Source organism: Tauraco erythrolophus, chromosome 8, assembly GCF_009769465.1.
Source record: "Tauraco erythrolophus isolate bTauEry1 chromosome 8, bTauEry1.pri, whole genome shotgun sequence".
Classification (NCBI taxonomy): Eukaryota; Metazoa; Chordata; class Aves; order Musophagiformes; family Musophagidae; genus Tauraco; species Tauraco erythrolophus.
In genome coordinates, this window is record NC_141472.1 from 26,827,003 (window position 1) to 26,849,463 (window position 22,461).

General features: G+C 53.6%; 2 protein-coding genes across 2 annotated transcripts; one reads left to right on the forward strand and one right to left on the reverse strand.

The window, feature by feature from the left end:
• Positions 1 to 564: 564 nt before the first annotated feature.
• RETREG2 (reticulophagy regulator family member 2) lies at positions 565 to 14,641 on the reverse strand. Its single transcript, XM_086615580.1, has 9 exons — positions 14,427 to 14,641; positions 11,965 to 12,071; positions 7,165 to 7,195; positions 6,291 to 6,426; positions 4,934 to 5,018; positions 4,019 to 4,156; positions 3,584 to 3,678; positions 2,496 to 2,631; positions 565 to 1,744 (listed from the first exon to the last, which is right to left on the reverse strand). The coding sequence occupies exons 1-9, from the start codon at positions 14,639 to 14,641 to the stop codon at positions 996 to 998; spliced, it is 1,692 nt and encodes a 563-aa protein (XP_086471706.1). The 3' UTR covers positions 565 to 995.
• Positions 14,642 to 15,049: 408 nt separating this feature from the next.
• CNPPD1 (cyclin Pas1/PHO80 domain containing 1) lies at positions 15,050 to 21,728 on the forward strand. The gene is made up of 8 exons (XM_086615895.1): positions 15,050 to 15,157; positions 15,408 to 15,510; positions 18,093 to 18,174; positions 18,757 to 18,877; positions 18,970 to 19,098; positions 19,277 to 19,338; positions 19,576 to 19,693; positions 20,205 to 21,728. Exons 1-8 carry the CDS (start codon positions 15,089 to 15,091, stop codon positions 20,847 to 20,849), a joined length of 1,329 nt encoding a protein of 442 aa, XP_086472021.1. The 5' UTR covers positions 15,050 to 15,088; the 3' UTR covers positions 20,850 to 21,728.
• The last annotated feature ends 733 nt before the right edge of the window (positions 21,729 to 22,461 follow it).

Consider the following 22,461-nt stretch of genomic DNA (forward strand, 5'->3'; position numbering starts at 1 on the left):
ACTGAAACTCGTGGAGTTTCCCTCCGTCCTTTTCCTCCCATCCGGTTCTCTGCCCCAGCCGAACTCCCCCTCCTCAGCCCCAAAAGAGACACAGAACACCAATCCTGGGCTGCGTAACAGAGCTCCTGGCTCTCTTCAAGAAGCCGCTTCCAAGTCTTCAGGTTCTACACTAGGACGCCAGACCAAGCACATCAGGGGTGCCAGCAAGGTCAGTGGTGCAGACGGCGAGAGATGCCCGGGAGAGGCCACAGCAGGAAGAGACTGGAGTACTGAGCAGGGCCAGGAGCGAATTTCATTGATTGCAAAAACCTCCACAGCCACCCAGTAGCAGAACTCAAATCTGACAGAGAAAAAACAGGAATCACCCAACACCCTGTTCCAACAGTGACGTGAAAGATGGCAATGGTTCACAGAAGGGGTCTCTCTGCCGCACAGCGCCCGTCTGCTTTCATCCCCTTACTGCTACCCTCCCCTCCGAAAACCCCTTTCCCTCCCCTATCCCGAGAGCCACGTTTGACTGTGCACCCCATCCTTCCCCCCAAATGAAACCAAAGAAGGTTAAAATTATTTACACTTTTAGCCATTTAAAAATCCAATAAAATAAGATTGCATATGTGCTACTGGGGACGTGGGTATTAGCAGCAGCTACAGCTAGCTCGGTACTCTGCGTGCAAAACGAAAGACAAACAGAAGACAGACCAAAATACTGCACCATTACTAGGAAGCGTTTGCTGGGGTTGGTGTTTCGATTGTGGTGTAAGGCTTCTAGGAGCCGGCTCCTCCCCAGCCACAAGGCAGGGGTGTCTCCCGCTCAGCCAGCAAAGGCCGGGCTCCAGAAGGATGGAAAGGATTTGTTATTCCAGACACAGCACATTAACACTGACGCGTTTCCATCCCAGTCAACACAAACATCTAAAAACCCACTGCACGTTCACCATGTGAGTTCTTCCTTCTTTCCAGTGATGATGGAGGAAAAGGGGGCGCATGAAGAAGACCTAAGACATAGATGCTGCTGTCATCACTGCCTCCTCCTCCTCATCTCCTTGCTTTGGCAGCTCAGCAAGTGTGGGAGAGGGAGCAGCCAGAGCAGCAGGAGACTCTTGTGCCTCCTGCTCCTCTCCGAGCCCCAGCTCCACATCCATTTGCTCCAGCTCCCCCTGATCCAGTAGCTCAAAGTCATCTGCTTCCTCCTCATCCTCTGGTGAAGCTGCTGTCTCTGTCTCCACCACTTCGGTCTCTGACAGCTGTGCTTGGAAGCTCAGTTTCTCTTCGGGCTCGGTGGGCAGGGGCTCAGTGGGCAGGAACTCGGAGAGGGAGGGCCCCTCGCTGGCCTCCGAGGACCGCAGCAGGGCAGAGAGGGTGTTCTGCACCGCCGTGGTAATGGCAGTGGTGACTATCTCCTCGCTCAGCGTGTCAATGCAGATGCCCAGGCCCGGGGCAGGGACAGTCTTTGGCTCTGTGTTGCCTCCTGCCGCTTGCCCGCTCCCATTGAAGTGCGTATTTACAAAATGCAGAGGAGACGCCAGGCGAAGGATAGAGAGGTCAGAGTCCGCGGCCTCTTTCTCTGCTGAGTCCAGCTCATGGGCAGCGTGGGCAAGCTCAGGACCCAGAGGCACACCAAATGCATCTTCATCGCTCTGTGGTCCCAGATCTCTGGAATGATATTCTTCCACGGAGGGAAACTCTGCCAGGTCCTTGGAAAATGACTCCTCTGGCTCGCTGTGCAGGCTCTGCTGATCCAGGTCTGAAAGGCACCAGCATTAAGGCCCAGGTCCCCTCACCTTGACCCAGGGGACTGACATCTCCTATCCACCTCTCCTCAGCTGACAAACCAGGGCTCACTCTTGGGCATCCTCCCAGCAATGGGAGCACAGCAGGAAGGGGTCTGCAGTTATTGCCTTCTCCCAGTGGCACAAGTCATGTGGAGAGTCTCTTTTCTCATCCTGTTCTACCTGCTCTGTGCTCAGAGAAGTCTTCCTTCTCCAGCTCACACTCTCGGCATCTAGAGCCCTCCACTAACACCCACAGGGTCAGGATAATTGTGCTTACAGCACGTCACCTGCCTGTTCCTATCCAGACGCTCCAGTGACCACATCTGAGGAGTTACCTTCACGTTCCTCACCACTAACCAGTCTTTCTCTGAGCTTGTAAGTCTGACAGGTTGAGGTGTCCAACCTGTTTCACCCAGCATCCTATATGGGCATGTGACTATGCCATGCAATTATTTCTGCGGGACTTTGTGAATGGCCTTGCTCCCTTGTTGGAGAGACAAGAGAACATTGTTTTGTGAGGCAGTAATCAGAGGCAGATGTCCACTCAGGACCAGCTCATGATTAGCCAAGAAGTCAGGGCACGCTGCACTGCTATTACTGCTTCCCCCTTTTAACACTCTTTGCCCTGCAAATAGGTAGGTTCTTTCCCTGTATTTAGAGAGATAGCTGTTCTGGGACAAAACACTCAGGGTCAGGAAGGCAGCGAAGTGTCCCATCACATACCTTCAGAAACATCCGTCAGCTGTGGGGTGGTAGCCCTTGAGACAGAAAAGCCTCCACTCTCCAGGATGGAAGCCTCCTCATCAGAGAGCTCAGAATCTGTGATTGACAGTGCCAGGGCAGTCTTTTTCACATCCACCTGCATGGGATGAAGGCAGAGGGACAAATTCCTGGGTGTCTGACTACCAGTGCTGCTTACAGGCACCTGCACACAAACCAGAGCTTCCTGGCAGAAGTTCTCTGCTGGAGAGACTCTGCACAGGGACAGCATGAAAGCAGGGGGAGGCTGGGCAACATGCTCACTGCACTGCCAAGGAAGGACAGTCTCAGCTCACTGGCTTCCCTGCAATAATTCACTGCCTGAAGCTTTGCCTGCCCTCAGTGAAGAACGCAAAAGAGCCAGCACAAGACGTGATCGGCCTGTAGCAGTTTCAGAAGGCTTTGATCCTTCTTTGTCTCCTGGGATCACCAAGGAGCAAAACACCCCTTCCCTTTTGCATTCACACTGGGCCCAATGAAGCCCTCTACAAGTAGCAGTCTTTCAAGTATCTGCATTCCTTTGGAAGCTGAAGCTTCCCATCACACAGCCCAGCTACATGCCCATGCCCAGAGCTCCTGCAAAGGAAGACACCTGGTCCATTTCTGTAGTGCACACATAGAAAGGTCACACCCAGTCTGACTGAGAGCAGGGAACTGTGTAAGAGACACCAGTGCTGCTCATTTCCCTTTTCCCGTGGTGAGGAGCCTCTGCACACTACACCAGGACAGCTGATTTCTTTAAGAGACACTCTCTCTGATCATGAAGCATAAACATAAAAGCAATTCTGCGGGTCAGCAGGAGGCTGGAGCACGGCTCGCCCTGTCCTGCTGCTGCACCAGCAGCCCTGTGGCACTGAATTCTCAACACCCAGATTGGAGACAATAGCCTTCATCAAACTAGTACCCTTCTCCCCTTGGGATTCTGCAAAGAAGTGACTTGTTGCTCTGCTGTTCGTTATCAATGCAGCTGTATTCAGACCACCCCTTGGCTCTCAACCTGCTACAGACCAGAGAGAAGAGACTAGTTCCTGCACAGCTCTTTGTGCTCTTACCACTGGGGAGAAGCCCGACAGCTCTGCCTCACTCTCGCTCTCCGTCTCTGCTGTTGGCTCATCACCTGCTGCAGGCTCACTCTTCCCTTGTCGCTCTATGAGAAAGAGAAGAAAGGCTTTACATGAGACTGAAGGAATTTTACGCCTTTATACACCACTTTCCCACTGCTTCTACTATCCTGTGAAACTGCACAGGTTTCCCAGAAGCCCAGGGTTCCCAGACACAATTGTAATCTGTTGCTCTCATTTGTTATTCCCAGATTACCTGCCCAGTTGCTCTCCCCATAACCCTCAAGCTTCAATCTGTTTTCCCCTGCTCCGCTGCACCCTTTCACCACATATTGTTGGCAGACCTGCTCTCCCACTGTCCCTTCGCTACGGCTCCACCCTGGGAGTACAGTGCCAGAAAAAGTCAGAGCAAAGGTAGGTCCTTACTTTTCTTCTCATGCTTGTGGTGCAGCGTCTCAGCCTTCATACTGTAGTCCAGTTTCATCAGGACAGGCTCCAAACGTGTGTACATCCTCTGGATCAGCTCGTGGTAGACCACCAGAGGCCAGAGGAGAATGCTGAGCACTGTGGACACAGGATGGGGGAGCATGAGAGACAGACCTTGCACAACCCAGCCCTTTACGGGGTACTGGCAAGAAACTCTGCGTGAAGGGAAGCGCAGCTGAACGGCATTTGCTTTCTCATCTGACTGCCTAAAATCCCCGTCCGTGGCGATTCTTACTCATTCGAAAGCTGCTTGATTAGCCAGGTTTTCCTAACAGATCTCCGTTAAGATACAGACTTACGTTAAGATGAAGCCTAAGCCCTCCATTTCAGCCACTGCGTCCCAGCCCCAACATGCAATAGAGGCTGTGAAATGAGGTTATTAAAACTAAAAATCACGAAAACTTTTATAAGGGTAGCAGCATAGAGCTCATGTGTAGATGCACTAGCAGCAGACCACCGACAGTCTTCAGAATTAGCAAGGACTCACGATGCAGGGAAAAAGGTCTTATTTGCTAAACATGCAGCTTCTTTAACAGCTCTCTCGATATAGATTTGCCCACTCCAGGAACTGAGAGACTGTGGCTTTCTGCTCCCTTGGGGCCTCGCCAGCACAGCCCCAGCCGTGGGTAGAAGGGGAAAGCAATGTTTTAGCCACGGCTCCCTCTCCTGACCTTGGAGTTGTACTGCATGCACGAACTTAAAGCAAGAGACTTCCCAGAGCTCCTTGTCTGTATCGATTAATAGTCTAGCACAGATCCCCTCAAGAAAACCACAAACATGCTTCTACCAGCGTATGAACGGCACAGTTAGGTCATGTTTTAGCTTCAGTCAGACAAGAGAGCTGCTTATACTCACAAATGATGTAGGAGATCATTATGCCTGGAACATAGTGTCCAACTACAGCCAGAATCAGGCAGCCTGAACAGACACTCATGCAGAACTGAAGGAAGAGAGAGGAACAAACAGAAGTGACAAGAGGCAGAGATACATCTATGCAACCCGTGCAAGAAACCCAGTTAGAGCAAAAGGAGGGATGCTCCTGACACAGTCAGTACACCCGCTCTGCACTCAGTACATTCAGGTGCTGACAATCACAACTCAGCTTGGTTGGGTTAAGCTGTAAAGCATTAGAGGGTCAAGCGCAGGAAAACCAAGGCAACCCAAGATCTCAATGAAATGAATCAACACTTTATTGGACAGTTCTTTATGAAGTAAATGATGCTCCCTGAGGCTAGGATGGGATATTGCAAATTGCCACTTTAGAGTACACCTCTCCTGCAGAGCTCAGCACTTTAAGAGAATCCCATACTGTCCCGACAGAGACAGGAAGCTGTTAGAGTCACAAGATGCTGTGTCACTGCTCTGCAATAAACCAGCTGGCAGAAGCATCAGCAGAACCCACACTCCCACCAGACCAGGACGGACCTTCCTCCTCTGGAAAAAAATGGAAACATAATGGTGCAGCCCTGATGCCTTGTCCTGCACTCTCCTGCGGAGGGGGTGAAGTGAGAACAAACACCCTAACAAGCCAGAGACTCTTTCTGTTATGGACTAAACTCTTCATCGCTGGATGTAGTTGATATCTGACTCCTACTCCCTGTAGTTGGGAGAGCATTTTAAAGAAGAGGAGTAATCAGCAGTGACAGAAACCCACACCCTTTGGCACACTGGACCCCAGCAAGCTCAATATAATCCCACTGGCTGGTCTGTCCTATTTTTTGTGATGCTAAGGCAACTCCTGTCTATAAACTCTTTCCAAACAACTCATGTCACAGCCATCAGAACATGGTTAAGTTTCCATGCCCTCAGAAACACCCATTGCATTTGGACTTGGCTAGCTACAATGCTGGCTAGCAAAATAGGTAGGACCAGCTTAAAGGGTTGAATGAAACCTATGAAAGGGGCAGAGACTGTAGCTCCCCTTTTTAATCCCAACTCCCAATCTAAGAGTTTCCTTTGCACGCTAAGAAATAGAACTAAGTACAGCTAGCCATTCACAGAAGGGGTTAAGTTCAGCTCCAGTTTACAAATACCGGAAGCCAATTACTCATTATTTAAGCTTCCCATGGCACAGAGTCCAAAAGAAATGAACAGCAAATGTTAAACAGGGACAGCGATGGTAAAAATATTAATTTGACATTATTCCATCTCCTAGGCCAGCAGAAATGGAAAGAAAAGCCCCTGCACAGAAGAGTAGGTATCTCCAGCTTACCTTGGCAGGATTTTGCCTCTTGTACTGTAGCAATTCCTGCAGGTAGAGCCTGAAGGTGACCCAGCTCTCTGCCAGACAGTGGCACAGCTCAGGGACACTGAGCAGGTGAGGTTGTGCTCCTGAAGTCACCCCCTCACTAGAGACAGACAAGAGCAAGAAGACAATCTTTGAACATGGTCTGTTTTGTTGGGGGGTAGGGGGGGCGGGAGGCAGGGGGAACAGCTGCACTGTAAATACCTACAAAAGGCTTGACAATACTGACTGTATCCTCAACTGAACTATGGAAGACACTTGATTTGGAGATACTTTTTCCTTTAATCGGGAAGAGAGCCAAGAGACATTTGAGTCAAGCAGCAGCAGCAGACACCATGCCACAGGCCCAGGGTGCAAAGTGGTTTACTCAAAGCCACGGAGACAGAAGTGCTGGAAGTGGAACTAGTTACGTGGCCTACGCCGGCACCAAGTCCGAGGCAGCCAGAGCGTGGTGTTCAGACCTACCACCACGGCCAAGCACTGGATGCAAGCTATGCCACCACAGACAGCACGTACAGCCTGCAAAAGCCAGTCTCAGGGATTTCCTTCTCTCTGGATGATTCTTAAAATAGTCCAGGATAGACCCAGGGAAGAAACTTGAGAGTTCCTAACAGAAGCACTTGAGCTTTATTGCTACTGAAAGAACATTAGCTTTCCCCAGAGTCTCAAACTGTGGCTCCTGAGCTGATAAGCAGCTCCCAGTGCAGGAGAAACCACTACCGTTTCACAGCAGAAGCCATGCAGTCTATCGACAACAGTAAAAAGGGCAGGTGAGGTCACCACACTAAATTAAGGCTTGCCCACTCTCCCCTCTCACCAAGGAACACATCAGTGAGCTTACCTCTCCCCTCCCGGCTCCTCCGATGGCTGTGCTGGAGAGAGAACACAGTAGATTAGTCAGCCGAGTGAAAAATACTACCTGACATTTTTACCACTTGAACCGAGCAGAGCTGGAGATGTATCATCCTTAGCTAGGGATGCACCCTGGGGACCTTCTTCGTGTTCTCACGCAAGCACGAATCACTGGCTTGGAGTTTAAGCTGTGCAGGCTTCAGTGAAGCATGCCTGGAGACTCTGAGCAGCCACAGCACTGGTCTCAGGGTGCCCCAGCACACCTTGCAACCTGTGTTGACAAACACGTGGCATGACACTCGTATCCGAGGTGCGCCCTGCTGCTAGCAGTCGGGTGCTCTGCTGCAGGGATTGCACAGCTTACTCTGGCGTCCCAGGCATCAGGGCAGCTGCCTAGCCCTTGTCATTCACAGAGGGCTGCCAGTACGGTTCCTGAGCTGGGCAAAGCTTCAGCTCCCACCTCGGAGCTCAACATGGCACGAGCAGGTCTGAGCTGCATTTCCCACTGACAGGCCCAGACCACAGTCTCTGGCAGCATGCTGTGTATCAATGCCAAAGATCTCCCTGCTGTCTCTATCCTTTTCCATGGAATTAAGTAACAAATAGCAGCCTTGTACATAATTATCTAATTTTAGGGCTCTCTTAAGTCCCCTGACAGCCCTTTGTGCCAGGCACAGATATAGCTACGCTCCTAAGGTCTGGCAGTCTGGCTAAGAGCAAGGGAAAGCTTCTCCCATTCCTCTCTGCACCCAATCCAGTGATGATCAAACAGGGGCTTACTCCATGCAGTACTGAAGGAAGCAGTGGTGTTTCAATGGCAGAGGTCCCATATGATTAAGCTCTGCCTTTAGATACATACAGGAAAAAAATGACAAGTATTTCTGACAGCTGGAACTCATGAGGCTGGCTGCCTTAGGATTTGGGTGTTCTGACTAGGTGACCAGTGTCTTGAGGACATTCAGGGCTCAACCAAAGCTCTTCCAGCAATACAGTCTTTCTAAGTCTACTCTGTTTAACAAGGCTCTGATCACACTGTGAAGGCCCCTTGAGGTCTACCCTCCTCTACCAGTCCTAAAGCTGGTAGGGCCAGATATATCTTAGAAGCTGTCTGGTCAACAGCAAACTTGGTCCAAGAGGTTCTAAAAATCAGTGAGATCCTATCCCCCACACTGCATGTCACCACATAAACAGGACTAAAGTAAAGGAAGAGAGTTTATGTTCAAAGCCCAGGCTAATTGTTAGAAATGAGCTGAAAAATGCAACATGAACAAGAAAGGGGTTGAATCCTCCCTGAAGCCATCAGCCAGATCCAAAGACCAAGAGCGGAAGTGACTCCCCCAGGGAAATACGCGCAGGAAGTGAACATCCATCACTGCCAACACCCCGTGAGATTCCAGACTCCAGTTCAAGCCGTGGAAGAAAGCGACTGCTTGTAGCAGCCTTCCCACCGTTCTCCCAAGACGCAGGACGACACAGGACTCTGGGCCAAGTATGTCAGACTCCTCCTACCGCTGCAGGCACTGCACCAGCCAGCTCGCACGGCGCAGTGGAGTGGGAGGCCATTTGCCCCGGGAGGAGGCGATTCTTTGAGAGCGTGACCCAGATTTCCAGTAATCGGGCCTGACAAGAGGAGTCAACCACTCTCAGACTGGGCTGCCCATCGCTCCTCTGCCCAGGACTGCTGGGCACAGTTGCTGCTCACAAAGGGAGCCTGGGGCGAGAAAGGAATATTATGGACGCAGCTCCATCCCGGCGGGGCGGATGCTTCTCTCGCATGACTGCTGTTGCTGTGTTTTGTTATTGTGATCAGGAATCTAAAGCTGCTTAATCGCAGCACATGGAAATCCAGCTATATCTCAAAGCCTCATCTATTACCTGCATTAAATCACCAAATAACTTCTATTCAGCACTGGACCGTCCGTGACTGCTGGCTATGCTGGTTGTACCAGCTACCAAACTAGATGCTGGGATACTTGCTGTACTCTGCTGGACAGATGTGCCAGCAACACAGTAAGTGGGATGGCACTGGAACCCCACTCCTCCCCAACTGGCTGCAGTAATCCAAGCCATCCACAATATGCCAGCTGAGGGAGTGAAACAATTCTCCTCAGCTGCTTCTGAAGGTTTCAGAGACACTTTGGGGAGCTGCAGAACATTTCAGCAGGCTGCAGAGTGTTCACGTGATTTCAGTTATCTGGCAAAACACAAGCTGTCTTTAAAATCAACAGTATCTTGCTTCCTGTAGTAGAGTAATCTGTGCGCTGGCCATCCCAAAGCACCAGCGTCTTGCCTCCATTGGAGGAACAGCCCAACCACAAAAAATGTAGAGCATTTCTGACAGGACACATTCACTCAGGTAAGGCTGAACTCCCACCTGTGCTGTGATACTGTCTAGCACTGGTACAACTAAGCCAGCAAGCAGGACACTCACAGCTGGCCTCAGATCATCAATAACCGGCTGAAACCTTGCTCTCAGCATTTCACACTGGATTGTTGATTAACACAAACCACTTGACACACACCAGACTCTTCTGGGAGACCAGTCAGCTGAACAAGAGTTTAGGTTACACACTGGTTCTGACAAATTATCGCTGATGGATTCCTTGGCTCTTACAGGTTTTCAACGCTTCCCCAAGAGGCATTCTTCATCTGTGTGTAAACTCTAGCTAGAAAGCAGGGGCCCTTGTTAAGCAGTACCAGCATTCAACTGCAATGAAGGCTTTGCTAAAGCTCTTCCATGCTACGCTCTCCTACACTGACCAAAACACAGCTGCAAAACAACGGTACAGAAAACACCCCTCCTGGATACTCATTTCAGGAGAAAGTAGAGGTGCTTCCTAAGTCCTTAAGCAATATTTAAGTGGAACCCCACAGAGAGGTGGTTACACATGGAGAAAATACCCTGCATGTGAGCTGAAAATACGCAGTCTCTTCTGTCAGGACCTAAAAAGGTTGTGCATCTCGCTGCTGTTAGCGTGTCCCTGATTGCAGCGTGTGAGTAACTGCAAAACAGACACTGAGGTTTTAGCATTCCTTCAGAAGTGATGTTATAAGCAGTCACGCAAGACGTACTGAACTGCCACAAGCTGAGGTTTGCGTATATACGCGCCGACTCTTGAAGGTGTGGTACTGACCTACTTCCAAAATCTCCAGGAAGGGCTTACAGGAAGCACTGAGGAGGAAAGCCACAGAGCTGCAGCTCTGCTTCAGCGGGAAGCGAGGGCCACACAAGAACCTCTAAGTATTCAGCAGTGCCAATTCAACAGGAGGCCCCTAAGGAACGCAGAGCACCGCTCCTTCCTTGCGGAGGCTGAGGAAACACGGTCCAGCGGACCACGTTGAAATCAGAGCTGTGACCTAACCAGGCAGATCAGAAAGGTGTCCCTGTTCTTTGCTGTCAGCAGCAGAAGAGCAGCAAGGAGTGAAACATGGGGAAGAACACCACTGAGGAGCGGCTCAATGGGACATGCACCGACTTCTTGCAGAGCTGACGACGCAGGATTAGCCTAACTTCTGGCGTGTTGTTTTGGGTTTTGTTTTATTTCCCACTGCTCTACATCATATAAATTGATTTCACTATGGATTTCCTATTTCTTCTGTGATAACACAACTTTTACAGGCCTGGTACTTGCCAGAGCGATTCTACCCCTGCCTGCGTCAATGACACCATTCTTTATTGGACACTAGGCTTCTGCATTTCTGGACATGTTTCAAGTGAGATGCTTTGGCTTGGCTTTAAATTATTCCCTTAAAAAAACAATGTGAATAACCAGGAAATTAAATTGGCCAGTCCAGTTTGGCTGACTAGTTACCTGAACCACACAAAGCAAACAGTTTGGAGACTACAGCTGAAACATATCTAATCTTATCAGGACTTCTGTGAAAGCACCCTTTAAGTCACTACCCTTCTAGGTCAAATAAAGGGCACCTTACAAACACACATATAGAGGGGCTTTCATTCAGAAACCGTCCCGAGAGTAGGAGGGCAGGGATGGAGGGCCCCGAACTGCTTTGAACAGCAGCACTAGAGGCGGTAGGCAAGTCTGTGCCCAGTCATTTAATAAAACTCCAATGAAGGAGCCACTCAAAGCAGACAGTAGCCAATCCAGGCCTATCATCATTATGAGGCTATTCCCCTTGTTGCTTTGGTGTCTAATGTTGGCAAAGACCCTTTACTAAATGGGAAAGATAAGCCAAGTGATCAGACTCAGCAACTAGCTGGAGACCAGATGTTGTTCAGTACAGGTACAATACACTAACTGTCCCTGCTGTCAGACCTCATCATCTGCTTTGCTACCTGCTCCAAGGGGAAGTGGCTCTCATCTGCTCTGCCTCTCTCAGGGCACAAGCTCATGTTGCCCGTAACTCAAACCAATACATTTCAAAACCCCCCTGCTTCCCTCCCTGAGCTCAGCTGGCCATACATACTCAGACCTGGAAAGATTTTTTTGCTGTAACATTTGCAAAAGAGAAAGGACACAGCAGAAACACTGCATCATCCCTGTCATCAGCTTTCCTGACAAGCTAGCTGGGCCTCCTTAGTCACTCTCAAAACGAGCTACTCCCAGAACTTCTCAGCACTGGGAGCAATTCTCCCCATGCTCAGATGTATCCTAATACTCTGACACAACTAGGCAAGAGGCAGCAACAGCACCAAAGCCTGCAGTTACAGCAGGTACAGGGTTTACAAGACCTGCAACAGAGCCAGGAAAGGAATGGATATGGCCGCAGCCCAGCAGCTGGTAATGTCAGAATTGTGTCACTAGCTACACTGCTACTCATCACATACCTGAGAAGTCAAACAGGAACCTGGGCTTCCACCTCTCCAACAAGAGGATGCCAAGAAGGGACATGCTGAGGAGAAAGAGGGGTCTCAGGGAGGTGGAGGAAAACAACCTAGAAATCAAATGAGAAATTGTTAGGCAGGAAAAAGGCAGCAAGTTACCACTCTTGATGAGCAAACAGTACCGCCTAGCGTACGACCGAGCAGAAACATCAGACTGCCATCAGCCACTGCAGCAAGCATTGTACTCTGCAGACACCCACCCCTGCCACCAGCACCTTCTCAAATGGCACCTTTGCCCACCACCACACAGCTGACTACTTTCCATTTCCCAACACTCTCCTCTCCTGCTTCTGAGCTCCTCCTTTGGTTGTAAAACAAGGCTAATGCTCCCTTATACAAGTCCCCCCACGAATTACCAAGGTGGAGGCTCTAGACAATGTAAATACCGATTGCTGTAGTAGAAGACTGGTTGAGAATCAGCCTGTTGGCCGAAAACTTATGTCCTATTTGTCATCACAAAGTTCAGCATTACCCCCGGTAGCACCAAAACACATCCTGCACCTGCTTCTAGATGTCTGTTCTTTTATCACAAACCTCTCCCCGTTTCATCAGAGCCTAGCACTTAACTGGCTTAGTTGCTCACTTGACTCTATTGTTAAGACCTTTCATGTCCTTCATCAACACATTGGCTTGAGCCAAACGCCAGTTCACACAATGCTACCGACACGCAGTCCCACCATCAAAGAGTTTATCTCTCCGCTCCATATAGATTCAACAGCAAAGGTCTCAGGGTGGCACTTGTAGCAGCAGTGGCTGTCAGAGCTCCTTCTTTCCTCCAGGCAAAAGCATCAGCACTTCCCTCCAGCTCAGAGGAGCTGTTTTTAAGTCGCTCCAGAAACAACTGCCAGGGAAATGCATTCCCCCTCACCCCTTTAATGAACACTCCTTCCCAGAAAGAAAGAGCCACGCTGCTATTTTACCTTGCTCCTCTTCAGCGAGTATTTGCCAATAACTAATCTCAAACGCACCAGAGTTGGAGAGCATGTCACCGTGCAGTGCAGGGCAGGGCTGTGCTTCTCACCAAGCCACAGTCAGAGGTAAAGGACTTGGAAGTGAGACCTGCCTCACTGGGCAGCACAGAACAACAGCCGCAAGCTTTCCATGGGCTTACAGGACCTATAACGACCTAAACAACAATGTCTTTATCCCTTCTTGTGGGACAACAACTCTGTAGCTTAACACACCAGCTCTGCACATTTCCTCCTATGCTGCCTAATTTATGGATTGCAGTTGAAGGATGCTGACTGAATCCTCCATGGGACTGTAAATAATTCCTCCCCCTCCATGATATTTAAATCTCTCTCTGCTGTCCCATATTCTGGGCACTCTTTGTTCCTCTCAACCTTTTTATGCACAGTCCCTTAGCCATCATTTTCTACCACCCTTGCCATCTCATGGCACCTCTCCTCCTCTCACTACCTTCAAAGCTCTGATTCAGACCTTTCCAGCTGGCAGAGGAGTCCAAAACAATTTAAATACCCAGCTACCACATATGCCTCTGTTAATCATCTGGATGAGGGAGCAGAACATAAGTGGCCTCCTCAGAGCGACTTCAAAGGCTGTTTGGTCACATACTATACTTGCCCCTTCTCTGACTTCAGAGTCTGTCCCTTCCTGTTTCACCTGCAACCGATGTTTAACTCTTTCCCCGGCCAGTTTTGACCTTTTCTGCTAGGAAAGCCGCTGGCTGAGAAAAACTGACTCACTGTTTATACAAACAAAGAGGATGTTTTTCATTCCCATCCACAGCTGGGCTCTGCCACTCAGCTCCCGGCTCCCTGTGCTCCTGCCCTGCCCGAGACACCGAGGAGAAGGGAAGGCAGGGCAGGGGAAACACGCTCGCACCCAAACCGAGCAGCTCCGCCTTTACGAAAAATCAGCACCCTCCAGGAAAAGATCAATGAGCACAAGGGCTTAAATAAAACGCCAGACGGCGGCCTGCGGCTGCAGGAGGCCACGGGGCTCACCCACCGCGATCAGGGGGTGAAGTGAACCGATAAAGCACAGACGCAACAATTAACCAGAAACGCGCCTGGGCGAGTCTCCAGTTGGGCCCAGCTGCGTTTTATTATCGCGGGGCAAAACCCGCCCGAGCTCTTGGCACTTTCTCCCCTCAGGGAGGGGCCTGTTTATGCTCGTCGGAGGAAAACACCAGGGTTGCTCCTGGCTCGGCACATCCCGCGGCGCTACGGGGCGCAGCCGCCCTCGGCTTCGCCGCAGAAACGCAGACCGCGGGCATCCCAGAGGGGACTGCCGTCGATCGCGAAGCCTCACGAGCGGCCACACAAGGGCCGGACGAGCAGCACCCGGCAGCGGCCCGGCCGCTCCGCAGCCGCCCGCCCGCCCGCCCGGCGCGGCCTCGGCGGGGCCGGCCCCCCCCGCCGCCGACTCCCTCCCCGGCTCACCAGAGGGCCCCGCCGAGCGCGGCGGCAGTGACCAGGCTGTGCAGCGGCCGCTCCCACACCAGCAGCCGTTGCGCCGCCGCCAGCGCCGCCTCCCAGCCCCGCAGCCGCTGCCGCAGCGCCGCTGCCAGCCGCGCCGCCGCCGCTGCCGCCGCCTCCTCTTCCTCCTCCTCGGCTGCTGCTGCCGCCGCTGCCTCCTCGGCCCGGCCGCTCGCCATGGCTGCGGGAGGAGGGGCCGGGGTGGGGTGGGGGCGCTACTGTCACCGCCGGCAGGGGTGGGGGCGGCGAGCGCTGCACCGGCCCGGGCGGGCGGCACCGCCTGACGGGGACCGGCGGCCGCTGGCGCCGCGCGCATGCGCAGCCCGCCCCGAGGCGGGCGGGGACGGACCGCGCATGCGCCCCGGGGGGCGGGAGCGGCGGGGCGCTCTGCGCAGGCGCGCCTCGGGCCACACACCCCGCCCCGTGCCGGAAGAGGAAGGAGGGCGGCAGCGCTCGGTCTAGTAGGAGTTCCGCGGCCTTCGCTCCGGTCACCGGCCTCGGCCTTCGAGCGGCCCAGCGCCCTCGGAGCGGGCCCGGCACCTGTCGGCCACCGGGGAGGACCCGGCCTCGGGGAGGCCCAGAGCCCCCGGAGGGGACCCAGCAGCCCTGCCCGAGGGGCGGGCGGGATGGAGCTAGACGGGCTGCTGCTGGATGAGGAGGGCACCTTCTCCCTCAGCGGCTTCCAGGAGTTCACGGTGAGTGCCCCTGATGGTGTCCGGTGTCCCCGGCCTGACCTGTCCCTAGCCCCGCACCTCCGCAGGCCTCTGACGCGTTCCCTCCTCAAGCCCTGGCCGCGAAGAACGCCGCGTGACCGCGCGCGCGAGCCCCTGGCTGGACTCCTGGGGGCCCTGCCGGGCCCGTCGTGCCCCTAGGCTGGATCGAGGTGGAGAGCTTGGGATGGGAAGTGCTTAGGGCTTTTCTCACGTTCCCCCCGTCTGCCTGCAGTTCCTGCCCAGGCACCAGCAGCTGAGCGAGAGAGTGCGGAAGCGGCTCTACTATGGCTGGGACAAAGACTGCGGCCTGGATAATCTCTCCAGCCCTGTGGCAGGTGGGTTTCTGAGTGTCCCTGGATGGGAATGCTGAGTCAAGAGGCTTGGAAGTAGCCCAGGGGCCGAGACCAACAAGTCAGCTGGTCCTTCCTTGCTGCCAGATCCCACCTCTGCCCAGCCCTCGCTGCGTGCGGCCCAGCAGGCAGGGTGCCAGAGCCTCATGGCTCCTGCTCTCTGTTCTGTTGTCCTGACTGGCCCGCTGCTGCATTTTTGGCACCTCACTGGTGTGCAGATTCCTTTAGGTTGCTTGTGAATTCTTTGGCAGCAAAGGCTGTATCCCTGTCCCTGGTGAGAGGTGTCTTGGATAAATTTTTGTGCTCTGCAAGGTACTGGGGAGTTTGTTTAACTTCTAGTTGTGAGCAGCAAGGGGACAAATTCCTCCTGTGTGTTTGTCTGGATCACATCCCGTTTTTCCTGTTGATTCAGCAATGTTTTCGGGGAGCAGAAGGACGCAGCTGGGTTGAGGCTGAGGAGCTGGTGCAGGTGATGGTGGAGAAGAGTAGTCAAAGGCAAGGAGTGGTTTGCTGGAGGGCCTTCCCAGTGGGGTCACATTAGTGGTTCCGTTAGCTGCAAGCTCACATAGCTTCCAGGGGGCATTGAGCGGGTGGGGAAGTGTGCTTCCATTCAAAGCCCTTGTGACAGTTTTGGGGAAATAGTCTGAAGTTGCTAAGAGGCTCCATGTGACGTACCTCCACAAGGAGGGGGATGCTGGGTGCGTGGTGACAGAACAGGGCCAGGCAGGGCAGCCAGCTCCCTGGGTGCTCCTGGGAGTCACGAGTTCGGACACGGGCGGTGCTCGGGAGGCACGTGGCTTGTCTTTGGGGTTGGCATTGCACCCAAGTGCAGGATGGGACTGTTCCACAGTATTGAAAGTTCAAAGGGCACATTCATGGAAGAAGACTCTGTTGAGGGCTATTAACTATAAAGACCGTCTTGCACCTGGGAAATGCCTTGGCTTCAGCACCTGGGGGCAGGAATGGCACACAGAGAATATCTCTGGGGGCTTACCTGGTCTTACAGCCTTCCTTCCCCAGCTGCTATAAGCCGCTGTCAAAAAACGGGACCTAGGGCTATGGCATCTGTCTTGGTACAGCTGTGCTGTGGCTACATGGCGAGTTTATGGCACTGCTATTCAAATGAGATAGAGGCAGTTGTGGGGAATGTTCAAGGTAGCAGGAGAAGCTGGAAAAGGTCTTTGGCATTGGGAGGCAATTGCAGGAAGCAGTATGGGGCTGGCTGAGGAGAGAAGTTGAAAAGAGAATTTGTTCCTTCTGGAATGGAAGAACCATAACCACCCTGAGCATGCCATGTCTGTGAGATGGGAACAGTGAGCAGCTGCTCTCCGTGTCCTCTTTAGGGCAGGGTACGCTGTTGTGGGTTGGATTTGTGGACTGAAGAATTAGATTTCACGTCAGGACAGAGTCTGAGGGGCCTCTTGTACTTCCCATCTCTCGGGGCATTGCTTCTGCCTCTGTGGTGGCTGGTGTGGCACAAGGGTGGCCAAGCAGGGCAGAGGGAGCAGCAGTGTAAGAGCCTGGGAGCTGCCTGTGGGTGCCTGGAGCTGTGTCTGCCTGGCTGTGGATCCCAGCGGTGGTGTGGCTCGATTGACCTGGGGAGGTCCCCTAGAGCAGTGTGTTTCTGAGCTTGGTGGCTGCTGTCAGGCAAATAATTCCTGTGGGATTGAAGCTGTTCTCTTAGTTGCTGGAGAGACATGGAAAGGAGGGATGTGGAGAGAACAGGTTGTGTGGTGATGCTTCCCCGGGGAGCTGGAAATGCAAGGCTGCTGGGACGAGCTCTGTTTTCGACTCTGTCAGCCAAGGGCTCAGCAGCAAAATGGAGCTGAGGCTGCCTGTCAAGCACTTCTTGCCAAGCACCAACAGACTGTAGTGCTGTTTGGGATGCTCCCAGCTGGTCCTATCGTGTTGAGAAGTGAGACAGGAGCTGCTGAAGCCATCTGCCAGCATCCATCAGTCTCTGGCCTTTTCAGTGCTTGAATGCTGAGGCAGGTCTGTGGGCAAGGGGAAATGGGCTGAGATGGGGAGCTGCAGTTACACCATACTGCTGCTTCCGTGCCCTGTTAGTGTCTTTGGGCTCTTGCTGACATGAATACGTTGTCTATTGCCATCTCAGGGCACTGGGGTTGGGGGAGTGGGGAAGCTGGGTCAGTGCTGACCAGCTCTGGAGGAGGAGTATGCTAGTTGTTGGGGAGCAAAGGACTACTGGGAAGACCTGGTGTTGACATCAGGTCCTAGAAAGCCTCTGAAAGGGCTGCCGGAGGGTGTTAGCCTCTTTGTGCAGCTGACTGCTGGTAACTCCCCATGACGCAGACATGCTAATCTGGATCTGGCACTGCTGCTGGGCTTGGACACTCCACATCCTCTTCCTGCTTTGGTCTGGCTCTCCTGTTTGTTCCTCCCTCATCCCTGACTTCTGATAAGGCCTGTCATACATTCATAGTTTAATTTGAACTTGAGAAGCTGAGCAAACATCAAGACTCAATGGGTTTGTGGGGAGAAGGGTAGGGGTGGGGTTGGAGTGTGCCATATGGGGCTTAAGTCCTTTTGCTGCTTTTCTATCCTAGATATTGCCGTGGAGTTGCTGCAGAAAGTGGCTCCCAGCCCTATCCGCAGACTCCAGAAGAAATACGTGTCTCATGTATCTCGGTAAGAAGGAAAACTTGTCCCTTCGTGTCCCGTATCAGAACTGGGAGCTCTGGTCTCACCTGGGACTCACTGCTGTCCCCTGGCCCAGCATCGGCTTTGTGCTTGGGGTTGATTAGTGTCAAAGAGGAGCTGGGGCAAGTGGCAAGGCCAGCAGGCACAGTGGCTTCCTGACACAGCCAGGCCGTTTCAGGTTGGTCCTGTTTTCTGGAGTGCAGGGGTGCCCTTGTTGGCAGGAGTCTGTACTAGCTTGATCTGCAGCTCACTGGGCAGCCAGGCCTGAATCCTGGCTCTGCCAAGCCTTGCAGCATGCCTGGCTGCAAGCAGGACTGTTCAGTTCAGAGCTGGCTGTGCCCAGAACAGGAGCCAGGGCTTTCTGCTCTCCATCCTGCATCCCCTGCACTTTCTCGTGCTGCAGCTCAGGACAGCCAGCACAGAGCTGGCAAGGTTGGGATGTATCTAGCTGTCTACTTACTAAACCCCCCCACTACCTACATGGGGAGGGAGCAGCCAAGTTGTGCTGTGCTGACTGGAATGTCTGTAGCACATGAATAACCTTTGGATTGGCTCTTCCCTGTCATACAGGGAAGCTTGTATCTCGCCCTGCTCCATGATGCTGGCACTGGTCTACATTGAGAGACTCCGGCATCGGAACCCTGAATACCTCCAGCAGATCTCATCTTCAGACCTTTTCCTGATCTCCATGGTGAGCGGTGTGGGTTGGGGGCTCACTGGGTTGGAGGGAGGCCCGCTGGAGTACAGGGGGGACTGAGATCCTCTCTTTTGTGCTGCTTTTAGATGGTTGCTAGTAAGTACCTGTATGATGAGGGGGAGGAGGAAGAGGTGTTCAACGATGAGTGGGGAGCAGCAGGGAAAGTGGATGTCCAGACCATGAACACACTGGAAATGAACTTCCTGAGCGCCATTGTAAGTGGGGCTGTCACTGCAGCCAACTATTTCACAGAATGGGAGGAAAGGAGGTGTTAAGGGGAGTTTGGATTTTTGTTTTTCCCCCGTGTACTCCCATGATGGAATAGAGAAGGATGTGTCTAGGTGCTGGGTGGCCTGCTCTGGCTATGCTGACCTTTCACTGCTGTCCCCACAGGACTGGAGTCTCTACACAGACCCCCGGGAGCTGTTTGAAGTGCTGAGCTGGCTGGAAGGACGGTAGGTGTGTGGGGGGAGGGCGAGCCTTTCATCCACCCTGCAGCCCTGGCTCTGCCCCTGCCCAGAGCCAGCTCTGCTGCAGTGAGATAAGAGGTTGAGGTACCTGTGAGCCTTTGCTAGGCTCTGCAGCTCCCTTCCGTAGACCTTGAGCAGGATCTTTTCCAAGCCTGCCTGGGCTGAAGCTTCTTCAGTGGAGGTGGTCCATCCCACAACCAGCATTCCCTTTATTTCCTGCAGTGTGGCAGAAAAGCAGGGCATGTGGCGTGGCTGGTTCACCTACACGGATCTGTGTGTCCTCATGGAGCAGTCCACGTGGCAGCACGTGCTGGCTCAGTTCTACCAGCAAGTGGTGAAGGTAAGGATGTGGGGCAGCAGCTCCTTGCAAGAACGTGGGGCCCTGCAGGCCACGGGTTTGAAGCAGGACTCTCTTTTCTGCTCAGAGCAGCAGCTAGGTTTGTTCCCTGTTGAAAAGGGAAGCTGTCAGAAGCCGGAAGATGCTGATTTGCAGCTGTTCTGCCTGAGGCACTGCAGTGTGGTGCTTAGTCTGTGCCCTGTGCTGGACCACAGCCCCACAAGTCATGGTGCAAGGTCATGGTGGTGACTTGGAGGGAAGTAGGTGCTGGGATTTAAACAGTTCCTGTTTGGTTTTAGCTGTGGCATTTTGGCTTGGTATTTAGCCCATGCTTTGAACAGGCTGGGTGCTACTCGCTGTTAGCAGGGTGACTGCCAGCTGCCCGGCATCCGGCCCCAGTGCTGGTTGTGCCATTTGCCGTCACAGCTGCTGAGTCAATGCGTGGCCATGCTGGGTCATGGCTGGCTGTGGGGGGGCTTCTGGGGCTCTGGGCTAACCCTTGGCTTCTCTGCAGCTGGCCTGCCTCCTGGGTGTGGTGTACCTGACCGGTTTTGCCGCTGTCTTTGTCTCTGTCACCGTGGGACACCGGTCTGTGTGCATGAGGAGCGTCAGCCCTGAAGCCCCCCGGCCTGCACTGTTCCCCGAGGAGGGCAGCTGCCAGCTGGATGCCCAGCCAGCCCCAGCCCCTGACCAGCACCAGCCTGAGCTGCCCAACGTCTCCCCAGCCAGCAGCACCTGTTGCCTGGGGGACAATAAGACGACCGAGGAGCCACATCGCAGAGGTGTCACGGCAACTGCGCTCTACCTGTGGGGCAGCGTGATGACGGCTCTGTCCTACCCAAAGGTAGGACAGATCTCTGATCCAGCCCAACACAAGAGCCCCCCGCAAGGCCCCTTCCAGAGAGTACCCACCACCTGTGAGAGATCGAACCGTACTGCCCCTGCCGCAGCCCCTGGCCAGCCTGGCCCCTTCGGACTCGCCATGCTCCCGTCTCCTCCGGTGCTTCTCCACTGCCATGCCTGCTCAGCTGGTGCAGACCCCACATGGGATGCAGCCCCCAACCGCAAGGACTGGCTGGACCCCCTGGGGCTGAGACAGTGCTCCTGGCATGCTGCCATGGATCTCGGCAGAATCAAGAGCTTCATTTTTCCCAGCTAGGAGCGCAGGGCAGCAGCCCCTTTCCCCTTCCCTCTTAGTGTGGCACAGCTCACTTCCTTGCACTTTTGGGACTTCTGATCCCTGGGGCTGCGCAGGGTTGGGGGCCTCTGCAGTACTTCCAAACCAGCATTTGTATCTTCCCACCCACGGCAGGGATGTCCGTTAGTTTGGGGGCTGCTGGGACATATTGGGACAGAATTGGCTTGCTGTTGGGTGCTGGCGTGGGAACTTAATAGCTGGAGAGTAGAAATGGGGTGCCCTTGGGCTGGAGTGCTGGGGCAAGGGGGGTGTTGTACCTCTTCCTACGGTGAGTGGGTGGCCCTTGGTGGTGGTGTGTGGAATGTAGGATGCTGGGGCTGTGTGTGCAGGTTGGAGGGTCTGGGGCAGTCACCCCAGTTGGCAAGTAGAATGCTCCAGGAGGAGGTGAGGTGCCTGGGTGAGGGGAGAGGAGGTTGAAGGAGAGAGGAGTGAGCAGCCCTAGCTGGCTGGCGACAACAGCAATTCCTCTTGGGGGCTTCCAGGACACTTCTCGGGAGGCAGAAGGGTCACACCAAGAGAGGACCCCAATGTGGCTGTGCCGCAGGGAAAAGTGGTGCCCTGCTGGGCTTGGAGGTGGTAAGGTGTGGTTAAAACTGAGCTTCCTTATCCTGCTTGTGTTGGGTGCTTTGAAACAGGGGTGCTCTCTTAGCCCATCCCAAACCCCAGCTGTCTGTGGCTGAGCAAACGGTGCCTGACTGCTCCTCAGGGCGGGGAGACGGCACCTTGTTGTGCTGACAGCCCAGCTCATCGTGCCCCTTCTTTTTACTGTGGATTTTACACCTGTTTTTCACTCTTTTGTAGATGCAAATCTCTTCCAATAAAAGTAGTTCTTGCTGTGCACCTACCTTGTCCTGCTGAGCTACTCCTTGCTGGCAGCACGGGTGCCCCACTGCGGAGCCCCATCGATGCAGCTGTGCGGTTACACCAGGTGGTGTGTGCTCTCTGAGCTGGCGTGCAGGGCAGATCCTGGTGCTGGGAAGTGAGCCCAGGAGCAGTGAGGCCTGTCCTGCAGGGTTCTAGAGGGATCAGGCTCTCTGGTGACGGGATGGACATCGAGTCTAGTGCCTGGGGAAGACAGAGGCAGTGGAAGCGAGGAGGTTCCCCATCCTTGGCAATGTGGGGAATGCATAGTCTCCATCACTCTTTGCTCTCCAAAGTCTGTCCAGTTAATGAGTGAGCGCCAAGCAGCAGAGGCTTGGCAGATCGCTTTTGTGGTCACTGGCACAGCCACCTCTGCCCTGGGACAAAAACACAAGTATCTCCTGCCTGTGCTCCCTTGGGAACCTTCCCAGCCAAGTGGGCAGCTCCTGTCCCTGGCATCCTTGTCCAGCAGCAGGATTCAATGCCCTCCTCCTAGGAGGGAGCATGTGGGACATAGTAGACCCCCATCAGAGACCCTCCCAGTGTGGGTGCAGTACCCACAGAGGGGAATGACAGAACCTGGAGTGTGGGGCTGGGCACCTTTTAATGGGCTCCTCAGGGCCTGATGATGAGTAAGGGCTGGACCAGGAGAGCAAGCGGATGCTGTGCTGGGGAGGAACAAGCATGGGCAGGGCATGCTGGAGCTGGAGGA

Excerpts from the sequence above, each read along its gene's own strand:
- RETREG2 (XM_086615580.1), bottom strand. The coding sequence starts at position 14,641 with ATGGCGAGCGGCCGGGCCGAGGAGGCAGCGGCGGCAGCAGCAGCCGAG. Across the intron at positions 5,019-6,290 it reads AGAGGCAAAATCCTGCCAAG|TTCTGCATGAGTGTCTGTTC; the intron begins GTAAGCTGGAGA and ends CTCTTCCTTCAG. Across the intron at positions 3,679-4,018 it reads CCACAAGCATGAGAAGAAAA|AGCGACAAGGGAAGAGTGAG; the intron begins GTAAGGACCTAC and ends TCTTTCTCATAG.
- CNPPD1 (XM_086615895.1), top strand. The coding sequence starts at position 15,089 with ATGGAGCTAGACGGGCTGCTGCTGGATGAGGAGGGCACCTTCTCCCTC. Across the intron at positions 18,878-18,969 it reads ACCTTTTCCTGATCTCCATG|ATGGTTGCTAGTAAGTACCT; the intron begins GTGAGCGGTGTG and ends TGCTGCTTTTAG. Across the intron at positions 19,099-19,276 it reads TGAACTTCCTGAGCGCCATT|GACTGGAGTCTCTACACAGA; the intron begins GTAAGTGGGGCT and ends CTGTCCCCACAG.